General features: G+C 40.5%; 1 protein-coding gene across 1 annotated transcript; it reads left to right on the top strand.

Moving 5' to 3' along the window:
* The first annotated feature begins 3,124 nt into the window (after positions 1-3,124).
* LOC112570374 lies at positions 3,125-13,557 on the top strand. Its single transcript, XM_025248789.1, has 5 exons — positions 3,125-3,268; positions 3,908-4,620; positions 10,891-10,902; positions 11,051-11,076; positions 11,944-13,557. Exons 2-5 carry the CDS (start codon positions 3,920-3,922, stop codon positions 12,717-12,719), a joined length of 1,515 nt encoding a protein of 504 aa, XP_025104574.1. The 5' UTR covers positions 3,125-3,268; positions 3,908-3,919; the 3' UTR covers positions 12,720-13,557.
* Positions 13,558-18,089: the final 4,532 nt, after the last annotated feature.

Genomic DNA, 18,089 nt, shown 5'->3' with positions numbered 1-18,089 from the left:
CCTTGTGTAGTCGTGCCATCTATTAGGACAACGTGGGGAGAAAGAGAAGCCGAGTTCCAAGTTTTAAAAAGGAAAAAATACAATTATAAAACCTCCGAAATATCGTTATGATGGACTCACGGCAAAGACAACATAGAGCTAAATTTTTTTTTTCTCAAGACCCATGGTAAAATAATTTTTGTTCATAAAACATACAAAGAACGCACCTTAGTGCTGCTTGCATTTATTTGTCAAAATATATTTGGGAATTTTTCGACTTAAAAACTGCCGTCACTGTCACTTGGCTTTATTTTTTAAATCTCTCACATCTTAGTTTACTTTTGTGTGACCTCCTAACCCTTTTCTGTCTGGACAAGGACTAAGAAGGAATGACCTCTGACCTGGCAGTTGTGGGAGTTGCAATATGAGAAGGAACTAACTGTATTGGCGGACAGCTTTCGGCTGAATGATCATTAAAAGGTTGGTGTCGGTATTCCAGAATATTGCTACCTGTATGATTACTACCGGTAATTGCCCTTGTGGACTAATAAAGTTGTGTTGTATTGTACTCAAGTGAGTGATGGGGTCATTAATCTTCGTAATTGTCCTCTTCGTTTCCTGGGCACGAATAGTAATTTACCGTAACCTGCTAATAATATACCAGAAAATGAACGGCAAGTACTCAGAAATGGTATTACTGCTTTAATTCAGTTACATATCTGAGATAATTAAACCTGTGTATATCCTGTGTCATAGTCAACCAGAAAACATTGTTACGCCCACAATTATAGCTGCCTTTGATAAATGATTGAAGTCCTTACAAAAGAATGCTAGTTAAAGTTAAAATCGGATTATAAAGCAGAGAAATAATATGTGTTTACCGTGCCCAGAGAACAACGTATCAAAAGGAGAACGACAATATCCTCTCCTTTCGTCGTCTTTTACCTTCGTTAATATATCAGATACCCGTCATTGTTCAGTGGACTTGAGAGAGAGAGAAAACTTACCAGTCTGTAGCCCAGCCAAGCCTCCGGCTTGCGACATTTTTGATAGTAAGTTGTATGCACTAACAGCTTGGGGGAGCTTAGAAATCTTAGTCTACCCACTACAAGTATACCTTGCTTCTCTCATTGTAGTGGCTTGAAGAAAGCCACTCACTCACGTTCAGAGAATATTCTGAAATTACAAAGAGATGCAAAGCTTGAGTGTATCCTATGGATTATTAGATTTTGGGGAAAAATAATTTCTGCAGTCGAAAGAATCTCTTTTATCGTAACATTCATCGTTACGATCTATTCTTATCGTGGCGTGAGTACATGCGATGACAACAAATAACAGTAGGAGGCAGCTGTGGTGAGCGCCGTAGTAGAAGCAAGGTTATTGACTTCGTTTATAAAAACAAAACTTTTATTTCTTACAAACTAAATATCTGAGCTGCACGGAGCCAAAATAATAAGAATCGACCAAGTTGTGCTATGATGTATTAATCAGTAATCATTATTAAGTTTAAAATCAGTTTAAAATTGTTATTACTGTTGTATCTATTTCGCAGCCTGACCTCTGGAAAATATTTTTATAAGAAAAATGAATGTCAAGTAAATGTGGACAAAAAAATTACATCTCTGCAGTTTTAATAATATTTTCTGCAGTTTTAATAATATTACAGATACTTTGCATCATCATCATCATCATCATCATCATCATTATTATTATTATTATTATTATTATTATTAATTATTATTGCTGAGGCTCTGGGGATCCTCCTAGAAATGGACAGGTGCAATAGGATTATAGAACCAAAAGCCTTCCTGTCAGAAATTTATCATAAAGCTATGAAAACGCAAAAACAAATGTCATTTAGAAAACTGTGGTCATAAAGTCCATTATACATATTTATATGCCAAATAAAACTTACTCATTACCTTTAAACAGTCGTCCCTTTATGAAGAAATTAAAAGCATTTCCATGTCATGACCCTTATGGTCAGAATTTCAGAAAAGTGTGTCAAGGGCTCGTACTTGGAAACATTTAGTGTAAACTTTCGCAAGTCGTATATGCTGCTGGAAATGATGTGATTATATAAGTTTTCATTATAACAATTTGCACTTTAGGTCGTAAATCACTTTAAATGATTATTCATTGTTAATCAATAATCCTTTTTAAAAGCATAAACGCTGTTAAATACTTAAGATGTGGCCATTATATTGCCTAATAGGACAGAAGTAATTAATATCTAGGCATCCAATAGGAATCGCTTTACAGTAGGTTATGGATAAAACAGGGACCAGTAGAATTAAAGTAAATAAGATAAATATAGAAGAAAATAACCTTTTTGCATGTCCCGGTAATTAGCATGACGACTTTTTCTATTATTCTATGATTAAAATATTATACTCGATACAAGACGAAGGCAGGATATGTGATTAAAAAATATTAAGATACAACACATAAAGCAAAAAGTAAAGGCCCTCGCAAAATTTGTTATGTTTACAATCATGGTTTATCCATAAGTAAAAAGGCTGGATTGGTTGGTTGCGCAGCATTTGTGATATTTTACTGAGAAGTAATTCCTTAGGACTTAGGTCATTAACATTTGGAAAATTAATGACAGGGTTAGTATACAATATACCAGGGGAAATAAACCATGCGACACACATTCCGAATATTTTTTTTAGAGATTCCTTAATTTAAGTAAAACTAAGTATTTAGGTTTCCGACTACAATTTCGTGCTTTTTCTCTAAGTGCGTTTTCCGGTCTCCATTCTCTGTTTTCATGTTTCGAGGGCAAGCAGCTTCACAAATGAGCGTTTCAGTGCAGGGGAAGCAAGCCTTGGTAAGATTAATATCACGAGTGTCGATGTGGTGGTCTCCCTTTCCGAGTCAGGCCTGACTCTTGGTCTTGCCCCCAATTTCCTACCGTTGTCGGGTATAAATTAATACTGGGAAATTATTTTATGTATGTAATGTGCTATTGTATTATTATTATTTTATTATTATTATTTTTATTATTAGTTACTTTTTTATTTCTACGAATATTTTCTTCATTATAGCAATTTTGGATGACTTACATATCAATTTACACAATGTAATCACGCAAAAAGATCGCGCACGACTGTGTAATGACGCCTTACGAATATCTGACGTCAATATTGTGTTACGTATGTGCAAAATGACATCACAGGATGATGACGGCGTGTCCGTGTCCTCTGAACTGCTGTTTATTTGTGTGACAAGCAGTGATTTCCTTTGCACTGGTGGACAGATGTGGACATGACAGCAGCTCTCACGGGTATCTTTATTTTTTCTTTAATATTATTTGTTACTTACTTCCCGTTACAGCACCAGGAAAATATTGATCATTAAAACTTCTAAAACGATACAACTTTCCAATGCTGCACAGTAGTTCAGTGTCGACTAGAGCTGTACCCTCGTTATTGAAGCATGCTGTCCTAAAGCCGAACCTTGACTCTAATGACCCTCAACACTATCGCCCCGTTTCGAATTACCCGTTTCTGTATAAAGTACTTGAAAAACCTGTACTGGTCCAGAATCTGAACCCTTTCTCCAGCCACATTTATTCACTGTGTACATCCAGCCACTTGGTCCCACCATCTGCGCTCTTCTGCCCGCGTGCCTGTTGCCTGTGGAGAATTTAACATTTATTTTTTATTTACTTACTATATAAAACATTCACTTTCTGTCTGACAATCTGTGATTGGACGCATACGTACGTAGGCACTCGTGTGTGTGTGTGATTGACTCATGCTACTTCCTACACTATACGTCTGTGGTTGTTATCACCAGTCTGTGCCACTTCCATACGATTACTTTCACGTGTTCGCGAGAACACCAAGTATGCACGCAAAACACGTGAGATTTGCCCACCACCTGCGACTCTGCTCACCCACCCCACACACCCGTGTTTCAGACTGGCAGTTTCATGATGCCACACTTCATCATCCGTCTCCTGCCGTTCTTCCTGCTGGCGTCCGTGTACGTTGTGTGGTGCAATGCCGGCCGTACTCTCGGTTACAATCGTGGCCTGCAGGCTTTTTTCAAGACCTGCCCCATCTGGTACCTGGTCTTCTTCGTCATCGACATGCTCCAGCAGACGCCTCCTCAGATTGGCAACAATTTCGACGACTTCCGGTTGTGGATCGCTATGGGACTGCTGATATCCAGCCTCGGGGACGTGTGCCTGGTGTGGAAAGACATGTTATTTATTCCAGGCATACTCTTCTTCGGTTTGGCCCACACTTGCTACATCGTCTCCTTCAACCTCAGAGGCACCAACCCCCACGGTAACATCCTCCTGGCCGAGATTTCAATTCCGATAGTCATATTCTGCCTGACGTACATTTTATCCGGCATCGACACATGGGCCATGACCATCTTGGTTGCGCTCTACACCTTTGTGCTCTTGTGGATGGGCTACCTGTCCATCCGGCGCTACGAGCACATTCAGACGCCGGCCAACCTGTGTGGGATGGTCGGGGGTTCGTGTTTCCTCCTCTCCGACTTCATGCTGGGTGTGGAGAAGTGGCAGTGCTGCCTGCCCTTGCCGGATGGATTGTGCATAATGACGTATTACACCGCCCAGCTGGGCCTCGCTTGCAGCGCCACAGAGGAGATCTTCTACAGGTAAGCAGTAATCATGTGCATTGAAACAATGGAGCTCTCTCCCTTTCCACACACGCCACCTACCCACTACTGCAGTGGTTCTCAAATTTGTTTAAATTTGTATGAAAAAAAACTCAACCAAATTGCAGGTCTATATCTCTTGCTGATAAAAAGTTTTGTCCTTTTGAAGTAAACAGTCTATAACCAAAACAAGAAACTGAGAAAACGAGGAAAGAAAAACTGAAAGCTTAGTAACTACTAAACTACTAACTATTTTTTAAAGTGCCCTCATTTAAATGTTTATATGTGTATAAAAAAAAACCTCAACCAAATTTCAGGTCTATATCATAGGTTAATATTACGTTATAAGATTTTGAACTAAACAAGCTTACTAAAACAAGAAACTGAAAAGGCAAGGGGAAAAAAGTTATAGCTTAGTAACTACTCATCGTCATCATCGTCGTCGTCATCGTCATCGTCGTCGTCTGGATCTGGCTAACCTGCACAAAATGTCAAAAGCAAATTGTAAGTAAATAGGAGAACCCTACCCCTAAAAAAATTGACTCCTGGAGAAAAATAGTATAGAGACAGACCTTGTATGTCAAAACCACAATATTTAATAAATAGAATGTGTACAAACCTTGAACGGTTGTGGTTCAGTCAGTTGTTCCTTGACCGGCACCTGTTTTCTCTTGTTTTTTAGGGGGCATTACAAGTATAGACGCGGCAGGTGACAGGCCCCTACTCTTGCCTATTGTGGACGACAGTCAGCAGGTCCTGTACAGGTCGACCAGTCCAGTCTCAGACGTTCGTAAACCAGTTCTTCCTCTGACCACCGCGGCGTCGACTACCGTCCAAGGTGACTTCGCGACACCAAGACTTTCTTTCCATGTGTATGGCGCTTGATAACACGGTTCTTCTTTGCATAAAAAGAATATCTTTAAAAGCATATCTTTTGAGGACGTTTTTAATCGGACCATTCCCTAGAATTGACCTTTTAGAGCAGGGATGCACAACCTACGGCCCGCGGGCCATATCCGGCCCGCGACGCGGTGCCATCCGGCCCGCGAAACTTCTGCCCACAGTGCAGGAAATCGGCATGTTAGTAATAAAAGAAGACCTAAAAAAAAAAAAAAAACGAAAAAAAAAAAAAGGGAAGAAAAAGTATTTATCCCCACGTAGGGGCGTCTCTCAATCTTTTTTTTTTTCGATGGACGAACATTTCGATTCAGTGCTCCGACTTGATGTCTCTATGATGAGGCCTGAGATTCAGAAGTTGGTTTCGGAAAAACAACTTCAAATATCCCACTAATTACTACATAATTAATGGTCAGTACAACTTGTTTCTAATAAAAAAAAATGGTATCTGCTCTATTTTTTTTTTCCTTTTTGTATTTTTGCGGTGAAGTGGCCCGCGACACGGCTGTCCGAAATGGATATGGCCCGCAGGCCGAAAAAGGTTGGGCATCACTGTTTTAGAGCATTAATCAAACCTATTTTAAAATGATTAAAATTTCCTTCAGGTATTTAGATGTCACGTGCTGTGTGTAATGAGTATGGTCACGATGAAAGGAATTGCCCCTTACCATACAGGCAAAAACAGACGAGAAGATCAGCACAAATGAATAACCCAACCCGTGACTGTCCAATTCAAAATTGTGGTTTGTGGATTGTCGGATTAAGACTGTCTTGAGGTTCATTTGCATTAACATTGTCAGTTTATTTTTTACGATGTTTGTAAACGCATTACATTCTGTTTCAGTTTATCAGCTCGAAGTTCAGACGACTCTGGATTTGTGCCGAAACCCTCGTGGAGATTGTCCATTTCTGTCGTCAATAGGAGAAGACAACACTGTACCAGCTGATCATTATGACCTCTGATTTCATCTTACTGTCATGGCCACCGACATGAGATCTGTGTGAACAGCCCTTCATTGCCAGTTACAGCGTAATATGCTTAAAGAATCAGAAATCCAAAATTCGTGGATCAGTTTCTATCAATTATTTTAGAAAAATAATGAGCTTACACCACACAATGCCTTTAGTATTCTTGAATACAAACGATGGTTCCATTAGAGTGGGGTTCAGTCATTTTGCCTACACGTATGTATGTGTGTGTGTGTGTGAAACAGTGAAAGAGAGAGAAATGTGAGAGTGTTGAGTCCACGATTGCTTGGACCTCGTTGTGCCAATGTCGCAATATAGCAGCACAACCTTTATTATAATATAATATTTGTAAGCCAAAGATCATCTTATTTGACATTTTCTTTAAGTATGTACCAATATTTTATTCCCCAAGAAAAATAAATAAACCTTTAGTAAATAATTTATTTTCACATTCTATTTTACCGTGTATTCATCACTTTATTTTTTACTTCTTAAGCGACCATGTGGGAAAAAAAATGGTCAAGGGAAAGAACTGCTGAATATAACGCACCGCCAATATTGGAGCGGTTATCTTCCTATCATCCAGTTACGGTATCGGGTTGGTCACGCATTCTCCGAGCGTATTATCAGATGCAGGTTACTTTGAAGGACCCGAGCGTTGTAGTACACTATCCTTTATAGATATCCTAGATATCAGAGCTAAAATAATGTAAGCCTGCTTGTCTGAACTTCTGAATTTGGAAACCTTTTCTCCCCATCTGCCTCACAAACTCACTTCTGCTGTGAACCATGACGATCATTTGTCGAGGGTTTTAGTGTCACTGTTTATATCTCAACAGTCAACCTTTCATTACTTTATCTAACTAGACCTTCAGACAACTCGTAATCAGGTGTCTAGACACTTATGATCGTTAAGTAGGTATCAAAATAGCATACAACAGTCGATAGCTTTTCTTCAGTCAGCAGTTTCATCTGTGGTTCACGGTGGCTTAGAGCTATAGGAAGATAATTGCTGTAGAGGGCGAAAACGCAGCTTGCCCAAACTGTCGTTTCAATGGCCGAGTAAGAGGTAATTTCGCGATCCTCCCCCAGGTTGGGCCTAGGGATAAAAGAATCGTTCCTGTTTGCACGTCTAAAAATAATGCGCATCGTTTGCTGCATTAAGGAGTTAACTTGCAGTATTCTGAATGACTGGCAGATATATGAAGCAACCTCAAACCACTGAATTCAAAGAAAATCAGAAATAAAAAAATTAATTATTCTTTGTGATGCACACCAACTGTCGACATTCGATCACTAGCAGTCAGGTCTACTTGATTCTGTGGTTGGAATATTATTTATCTAGTACACTCATTTTATTGAAGTTGGAATGAATTTCACTCTAAATTCCTTGCATCTAAATCATGGACTCAGACATGCTTCTGAATGCACACTTATGGTCGACGCTGGAGCAACTCTCAGATAAAAAAAGATTTTGTCGTTCCTTCCCTTTGATCGTTTGTTAAAAAAAAAGCAGTTGTATAATTAATTGTAATACAGATAAGAAATTGAAGAAATTAGAAATAAAAATTTAGGTCATAATCAGTAGATCACGGGAACGATTTTGTATCATCGTTGTCAATATTAGAAAGTGAGATAAGAATACGTGATATCCTGACAGGGTGCCCGTAAGAGTACATCCCCTAGAGGGTATGAGTACTACAGGAGTACTTCAAAAACTACTTCTTAGCTCATTGATATGACAAAAGTGCATGTGTCAAAGAGATTAACTGGCTGTCACCTTTTGACCGAAATTAAGCGTCTGGGTACTTAATAATGAAACTTCTTAAAAGGCACCACAAATGTAAGATTTCAGTGTGCTTTCCGGTTATGACAAACGTTTATTTATTGAAGCAAAATACTCTTTTTTCTGCAGTTGTAAGTATAATGAAAACGGGGGGGGGGGGGGATGACTTTTTTTTTATCTTTTTTTTTTATAAAGCTTACTGCATTAATTCCCAAGATATACTAGCAATTTCGGTGGGGGGTTTGCTAAACCTAGTGTCAAAATAAGTGTGTTCTGTATAAAGAGGCTGGCAGTGCTTCGTCCATTTCAACTAAGCTGGTGCGAAACTAACTTGATCTCTTCTTTCTAAACGACAATTTAGTCCAAACGTAACGATACGCTTCGTTCACATGGGAGGTAAGCGGGTTCGAAGTGATGGTCTTTGCTCCAAAAAGTGCAGTTGCTTCCCTTTATCCAATAACCCTCCTTACGTTGACACCATTCCAGAGTGTTTGGCGTTCATTGCGTAGATACTAGATATAATTATGTTTTCTTCTAAAATATAAGGGAAATAAGAGATGAAGCTTCTGATAGAAAACTCGTGAATAATGTTTTTCGCGATCTACGAATCACTGTCCACTTAATTACTTATCCTTCTAAGAAAGTAATTTAAATATATTTCAGTAAAATAATGGAGAAGATTGTATTCTTTTTGTCCTTTTCCTAACACATAATCTCTCTTATACACGAACTGGGGGAAAATTTGCAGGTTCTAGGACTTTCAAGCCTCTAATTAGAAAATTACCCCTGGTCACTCACAAGAAATAGGCACCTTGATGAAGAAAAGGAAGGTCAAGTAACTGGCATACACATGCATTGTGTACACTAGACTAAACGCTCACTGAGCCCACAAAGTCTCAGCTGTGGGAGTCTTCTTTTTTACTTTAAAACTGTCACGCACACCCGGTAATCGCTCGTGAATCACATGCAAACTCAACTAGAATGCGGAAGCCCCATCTGAGTTGACTCCCCTCCTTATCCACCCAATACCCGAGCCTACCCCAACTTTTAACTGGAGCACACCTGGTCTTGCGTAAAAAATACTCACTGGAATCATATTGCACGCTTGAAATTTTAGTAAAGGCTGAATCTAGGGATTAAGAACAGTGATAAAACGTGCTGCACGGAACTCTGTAAGTGTGTCAGAGCTGTGCACGTGTGTCAGTGAGATCGATACCACTTCCGGTCACATTCCTGGCAGACGACCTTTGCGCGTGCCACTCACGCTGAGTGAATACCTTGTCAGGTTCTCACGCTGTTCACTCACAGTCCTGTCCGTTGTCTCCTCTGTGAACATGGCTGCACGCTCTGTTTAAATGCCATCCATTCGTCTTCTTTGAATTCTTCGTTCCACGGTGAGTATTCCTGTCTTCCGTCTGAGACTTGATGTGCTGCGCGATCATTATGCAGAGCGCGAGGGTAGGCTTGAGAGCACGTGTACCCAACGTTTCGACATGCGAGACACATGACGCCGATTGAGGTCAGTCGTGTTGACCCATGGGTGGCGACTCATCTAAATCTTGGGACTGCTTACACGTGTGTCGACCACTGCCAGACGGTTGCGTGTGTTTGTGTCATGTCTGGCTGTGTGCAGCGGTCAGAGCCAGCCAGCATGCCGTGGCAATGTGACCTCAACGTATGACATGTGTGTACTCTGCTCCCTCGGAGTTAAATTCGTGGTGATTCACCTGATTATTTATTTATAATTATTATTCTTTGTTGCCTTATTCAATGATTATTCATTTATAATTATTATTCTTTGCTGCTTAATTCAACTTGTATTTATTGCCCTTGACAGATCGTTGATTTGTAGCTGCGTTCGCACCTCCGGCAGTGTTGTCTTCTCCTTCATATGTATGACTTCTGTTGAACACGTCATTGCTAGTTCTGACTGAAACTCGGGTAAGCAAAGCTTTTTTTTCTAAAATTGTTTTGTCTTGCTACTCGTCGCCCTTCTCAGCCTCATACAGTTTTGATTGCTGATGTCGCCGTGTCGACTAGTCTAACAGTACTCACTACCAGGCCTATAAATAGGTTACCCAGATTAGGATAGAAGTGCAAATGCACCCAGCACCGTATTTGTATCACATGGCCTAGTGACTTACTGTCATAGGGTTCACACAGAACCATGCATATCACTAACCGTAATTATTCGTGTATTCAAGGTAACATTGAAACAACAAATATGATAATACCCGTGATATGATAATAATATGATAATATAGGACAATCCATATGTGAGAATATGATAATACATGTGAGATTATGACAACACACGTGAGAATATGACATGTGAAAATAAAGACAGAACAAGGTGACCTGGTGTATAAAGTGAAATAAATACAGAGACAGTCAATACTGTCAGCAGCTGATCAACCATTTTCCCGGTCGGGTACAGAAAACATAATTCAGAACAGAGTCTCATCACTCCATTCCTCACAAATGACGAAACTCATAAAACAGTGACGTCGAGGTGTGACGATGCAGGACAAATTACGTAATACACATATTCACGTAATACACACACTACCTTTACAGTTACAAGGGAGATAATCTCATTTGGCAATCAACCAGAGTAGCGGATCGCAGAGGTAGGCCGGCTTGTAGCGTTTTCATATTTGGGTTCAGAGTAGTTTTTAGACTAGTCTTTCGCCGCCTCAAGTCTGTGAAACGGCATGAGTCCAGGTGGAGAGAGGTTTAACGACAAGGAAGATGAAATTAGTGTTTTTAATATTCCAGGACACTGCACATCCCAAGGAATCCAGGCAGGTGCAAAAGTCTGCCGCTGTCTAATTCGGTAGCATCGTTAACGTTTGCACTCCCAGACGAAAACGTGAGTGTGTGTGTGTTACCACTGATCTAGATTTAATTTATACAGGTGAAATGTTGTAATGGATTGCTGGTCCGATTCTGCAGCTGTCAATTCATGAAGAACATGGTTCTGAATCTCACAGATCGAGCTGTTCTGATGATTACATTTACATGAAACCTACTTTACGTTTTTCCAGTAGGCATATAAATTTTGAGGGTGAGGGTTTTCAAGTTTAATATTCCTTAAAGAGTATGATAGTTTTGCTAGCAGGTCGTTGATGCAAGTAACCTCAGGCATCAAATTCTAGACAAAATATATCTGCTGTAACTTTTTATTTAACATCACACGTCTCCATGTCCATGATCTCAGGTGCAGGGATGGGGGTTTGAATTTGAGTGTACTCACACGACCCCCAACCCTTTATACTCTGACCGTGACAGTCAAGCAGGAATGGAGGCATTAGAGCAGCACGTGCATCAAACAATAAAAGTGATACGCCACTCAGGGACACATACTTAAGTTGCCTCCCTCGTTGAGTCGCATCTGAGGATGTTAGTAACTCTTAGATTTTGTGTATGTTTGCGTCGTTATGTTTGTGTGGGTGTGTGAGAGAGAGAGAGTGCAACCACTTGTTTCTGTACATTTGCAAATGGTAACTAGCTGGAACGGGCAGGCTCCACTGATGCTTATGCGTTCGAAGAATATTTGTATTTAACGTCATCTGCGTTAATCCTCGTAGCACCTTGTAGCACTGAAGACCGCTGTGGTGTGTTGTACTGAAGGTCTACAAGTATCAAGCAAAATTTGTCGTGTGTTTCAGGGTTGAGATCGGAAGCTCGGTGCTCAACAAGGTCAAATTCAGCTGCTATGGCCCTCGCCATCCGCCTCGTTCCTTACTTCGCTCTCGTCCTTGCCTACATGCTGGGCTTTGACATTTGTCATGGCTACCCGCCGCAAACAATCACTGCTGCAATCGTCAAGGCTTCCCCTGTCTGGTATTTGATAGCATTCACGACCTGTCTAAAGAAGAAACCCCCTGGGCAACATAGTCTTAATGCGTTCGAGTTCCTGATTGCCCTTGGGTTGCTATTGTCGAGCTGTGGCGATGTCACTCTCGTGTGGAGGGACAGCCTCTTCATTCCCGGCATGCTCTTCTTCGCGCTGGCACACGTCTGCTACATCGTGGCTCTGAAAGTCAAGATCACGGACGACAAGGGCAAGGACACGCACACTGATCTCTTCGTGCTCATGGGCACGTGTTCGTTTCTGTTCGTATCTTCTGGCATCGACTCATGGCTGATGGCGGTCCTGGTAATGTTGTACACAGCTCTTCTCTTCTGGATGGGCTCCCTGTCCTTCCAGCGCTACACGTCGGAGAAGACACTTGCATCAAAGTACGGGGCCATGGGGGCAGCCTGCTTCTTGCTCTCCGACTTCCTGATCGCCGTGCAGAAGTGGAAGTGTAGTCTCCCTTTTTCAGAGTTCATCATTATGGTGACGTATTACGCCGCCCAACTGGGCATTGCTGTCAGCACCGTATCGCTCACGACCAAGCTTACATCAACTGAAGACGAGGCCGTCTCTTCAGCCAGCTAACTTCAACATATATGTTAAATAAAAATAACATTCTTAAATATTTTGTTGCTCAGACCTGGCTGAAATTGTACAAGCTTCAAACCGCCACGCGAGGTCTTGTGATAAATGCTTCCGGTGGGATGTACGCATGTCATTCTGACTCCCGGTGTATACAGAAGTGCATAAAATGTGGTTGTGAGATATATATGTGCACCTGCCTTAGTAATGAAATCACACAAAGCTGTCACATGTAGAATTTGTTGATGTGTGTTTATAAATCTCATTTAGTCGAAATCTTTAGTCTCACCATTTTCTTGATCCGCCTGCGATATTTTTTTTTTAAACACTGCTGAACACTCGGTTAACTGACTTTTTTGTGAAGTAAATTCGCATTTCAGACAGTTTGTGCAAAACCGTATGTGAGTATGGCTCAGCTTTCATCTCTACATTAGGAAGAACTTTTTGCAACCAAGTATTGGACATACTACTGTTTTGTTTCAATAGAAACTATTTAGCACACGTATTTATGATGTGTGTGTTATGAAGCATGTTCATTCTAATGGGCGTATGATCAAGATGAGCGTTTAGTAATTAATCTATTATATGTTTACATCCTCGGGAACTATAACCCCTGTCTGTGTATTGCTTATTGATAGGTCTTGCTTTGTTGGCAACCTTCGGCCTTCCATTCTGCTTTAATGCACATGGTTTTTGTAAATTTTATCTTTTGACTTCATTCGATTATGAAACCCCAGTTTGCTCGGGCTAATAAATGAAAACTAACGATGACTGCTAATTTACAACGGCACTATTCTTCACTTTTTTAACACTAAAGCAATTAAAAGATCATTACTGATAATACTGACTTGTTACTAGAATGATGGGAGGAGATCCTGCCCACTCTGTGTGTGTGTGTGTGCGAGCATGCAAGTTTGTGTTTTGGTGTAGTAAAAAATTAAGTGCATATCACATGTGATATTGGTTTATCTTTATTAGATTAGCATTGTCAACTGTAATATTTTTTCCTTTGCCGTTTGTTGCTTTTATTTCTTTCCTCGTTCTATCGATTCCTCTGTTTTTATATCTCCTTCGCTTTTTTTTCTCTTACCTTCCCTCTCTATTAACTTTGCTCTCATATGCAGACACTCACTTGTACTCACACTTATATACTCATGCCCTCACTTATGCACTCGCTCATTTACTCTTCGAATAGGTGTCACATGTAGAATGATCTGAGATGAGATCTGAGAGTGCCTTTTGCTGTAGTGAGGACAAGAGTGTTTAATCCATGTGCTACCTGGCGGCCCTGCTCTTGTTTCTTTACTCCTTCCCGCCACATGTAATGTGACTGCCAAACGAGCCATGTATATCATCTGGCAACAGTCAAGTGGGACAAGGTGGTCTGTTTTGACAGAACATAAGACCGTCCTTCAGGGCGAAAAGAAAAAAAGAAACAACTGACAATGCTAAAATAATGGACTGGTCATACCACACTGGGCTTGATTAGCGTCACGTGACAGACCGCGGTCACGAGACTTGTCAGCTGCTGCGTCTCTTCCCTTCCCCCTAACATCCAGTTCAGTCAGCTATTGTTTGTTTAGTTATTTAGGCCCCATTATCGGAAGTGCTTCTGTGTACCCCTGTTCTAGGTCATGTCTGAAACAAGTTACTCGTTAAGGGGACATCACTAAGTAGGGATACGATAAGCAACATTTTATGAATTACCTCCCTTGGGCTACGAAGCGTCAGCTGAGCATTACCACGTTAATAGTGTTAGATTAAATAAAGGAGCACTTTGTCTATAGACACATAATATGTTTAATGCGTAATTTATTCTTCTGCAATCTGAAAGTTTAAAGCAATTAACTGAACAACCGTTAGGAACAAAGACTCCTGTGAGAGAGAGGTTGTGATTCGGTCAGTTGTCGAACATTCAGTATACGCCTTTCCATTTGTAAAGTTACTGGGGTGAAGGGATATAGCTATCATGGAGGAATTGAAGAGAAATTTTTCTGTGCAGGAATGTTCACACGAATATCTGAAGTGGTTGTATTCCATAGCTGTATGTTTCTGCAAAGTGGGGTTGGGGTGGATTTGTTAGCCAGAGGTGTGGATACTCTGGGAAGCTGCTTTTCTTTCACAAACACCTGTTCCGGGGTGTTCTTTACATATGCATGCGCTTATATATTCCAAAGTTTACTTTCCTTTACTCACTATTTCTCTTGCGTAGAGTTTCTTGGTACATGTGCGTATAGAAGTTGGGAATAACTGGTCTTGACATTGATTATTACTGGATTGTATGTACAGCAGTTTTTAGATGTTGTGTACTTCTTTTGATATATACTAACACTTTTTCTGGGGCTTTACTTATAAAGCAATAAAGAATCAATCTCAATCTTTTTCTGTATTTCTCTCTCCTTCCTTTCTTTAGCTCGTTCGGTCACTCCCGTTGTCTCGCTCGCAATTTCCTCCACTTGTCCTTAAGTGAAAAGTAAAAAAAAAAATTCAGGCTTAAGTCCTGGTGAAGCGATGCACAGGACCAGAGGCAACACGTGACCTTTACATCTCGCAATATTGTGACAAAACATCAACTGTTTTTTAATGTTGTCTGCAGGGCACATAGATGGACAGATCAGATAACACAGTATGAAGTGCATGCAAAGACATTCTTTAGTTTTTTTCTTAAATAGGTGTAGAAGAGAAAGATTTTGATAAAGATAGAGACAGGATATGGCTCTTCCTTTTTTTAAATAGTTTATTTTTCAAGTCAAATAGCTTAGATCGGAAAAGGTAAAAAGAAGGTTTTTTGGTGGGAGGAAAATATACAAGAACCATTAAGTTAGCTTATCTCAGTACATCAAATGGCGTATAGGTTCATATTGCTTGAAAGAAAATAATGTACAAGTATATTTTATTTCACCTTCTATGTCATAAAACGCGGAGTCTACCTGCTGGGGTCTCACTTTCTACAGAAGTTTATGTCCACACGTGTGCGGCGTTTGTGTATGCATTTATGTGTGTGAATGTGTGTGTGTGTGGCAATCCTTTCCATTTAAAGAGAGTAAACGCATTAAGCTGTCGATCTCATACTAATATGAAACCATTTACTACCGACAATAACAGGAGGCCGCTAAGAAGGAGAAAGGTACTTTTAAGGAGAAATATATACGGGTGCTTGCTCGCTCAGAAAGACGTGAGGGTCAGCAAGGTGAAAGACCACCCTAGTAAAGTAAACTTTTGCCTGCCAAACTTTTCTGCCATTCACGTCTTGCAAATTAAACCCTGAACCGGTCCGGTCACTGATACCTGGCAAACTGTTAGCATTAGCTTTTCTTACAGCTCCTGCTTTGAAATTATTTGCTCCATACTTTGCTGCTTCCGCCATACAGCAAGGGGGTAATTTATCCGCAGTTTCACTCCCTGCGTCTCTGTCACCCCAACTTGCATTATCTACACCCCATCCCACTCACTTCCCCTCCCTTCCTCTCTTTCTCACTCTCACATTTTCCTTCGCACCCTTTACTACGGGTACACGACCTCGGAAATACCCTCAAGCAATATTACACTCCACACGAGGCATCCCTGCAAAACAACCTGGCCAAATTATCTTTTTTCGTTTTCTTCCGTGAATCATTCATCTATGACTAAAGCACGTATTGCGGTATTTAATTTTAAACAACAATCACTGGAAGCGTTCTATTTTATTTTGAATCCGGAGCTTTCAAAAAAACACATTCGACCTTAATATTAGCCTCCGTCACATGTGATATCTTTTTCTCAAATTTGTTTGTTATTTTCTATTTATATGTGCTTATCGGCATTAGAATCAAAAGAGAACAAACAGGTTAGAAAAATTATTCCTTTGTTTTTCTTTTCATTGGCCCGATAAACATTTCTTGATGACTTGCCTTTGAACTAGGAGTTACACCAATGCCTACTTGATCCCTGACTCCGTAACCGTAACTAAGAATGAAAATTATTATGAAAATACAAGATTACGCCAACACAGCAAATAATTTTATTTCAGACAGGCGAGATCTGAACCTTATACCAACGGTTTTCTGTATGACATGCTCTTTACTACAGCACCATCGCACCGGTAAATATGTTGTCGGTCGGGAGAAAATTCTGGAAGACAGTGGCCTGAAAATGTAAAGAATTGAGCAGCTTGCGTCTTGCTCCTTAAGTCCTTCTTTAGCTTTCCCGACTAGCCAGTTACACCGTACTCCGCTAAACCTACGAAGCCGAGACCCGAGGTACGCAAGCGAGACTTCGAAGATTAATACCGTGAACAGCACTCACCCGCCCATGTCCTTTGTGAGGTCCATAAAGACAGCCAGAGGGACAAGCGAATGAACAAAGGGATGCAGTTTGAACTCGGGTTTTAGGCGCACGCCATGTGGCTTTTGAAGATGCGGCTCCTTCGATCTGACCAGAGCCGTCTGTTCTCGTCACGACCTCCACACTGGAAGTGTAGTACCAACCGTCAGCACCAAGTCGTCTTCCATGTCTGGTTGAAAAGGTCCCAGCAATAATAACTTAGTATGATTGTAACAGACGGTGGACAGGGCAGACAAATTCTCTTAGGGTGGGAGATAATCTGACAGTGTCGGGTTCCAATAGGATCGCAAGGGAGATTATAGCAATCATTGATCAGCGAAGAAATGGAATGGTAATTTCAATCTCTTACGACGATTTACCTGATCCATCGTAGTAGAACGTTTCTTTGTCTGGTAAGGAAGAACGAGTATATTTTATGAAATTGAATGTCTGCAGATTTTTCTGGACTTGTGTGACGGGTGGATTAACTGAGCGGTTGTATGACAGACTTTGGATAAAGAAAAGATCTTCTTTGTCTTTGCTTCTATCCGTACGCAGAATTTAAAATACTTGCAGTCAGAGGGATAACAATGTAATAACAATAAGTGACTAGATTCTCTGATAGCGACCAGGATGACTTCATGGCAAAAGACATAGAAATAGTAAATAGCCATTCCTTCTCCCTTCATTAGAAGAAAACCTTTCATGTTCATCCTGCCGAGCTCTGGTGCCTAGTGCGACGGAAAACGAACTTGTTCGTATTGACTTTAAAGCCATCGAGGACACTGAACACTGATTTAATGTAGTCACAAGACAGTTTCATCTAAGACTTAGGTTAAATTCCCAAGGTATTTCTGCTGTATAGAAACTTCTACAATACAGGCGCAGTAACCCACAGATACTAATCTAGATACTATTCTCCATTTACTCTTCTCATCAAATGTTCTTCACAATGGAGGAAACAAGCCAACCTCTTTTATTTTCTATTAAACTGTTCTCTCATTTTTCTTTGTCTTTTTAAGCATATATGCGCGCGCACCAACCCACACACAACACGACACAGCATATCTT

This window comes from Pomacea canaliculata, linkage group LG8 (genome assembly GCF_003073045.1).
Source record: "Pomacea canaliculata isolate SZHN2017 linkage group LG8, ASM307304v1, whole genome shotgun sequence".
NCBI lineage: Eukaryota > Metazoa > Mollusca > Gastropoda > Architaenioglossa > Ampullariidae > Pomacea > Pomacea canaliculata.
Note: the sequence above shows the minus strand (reverse complement) of the source record. Positions and strands in the feature narration are given on the sequence as shown.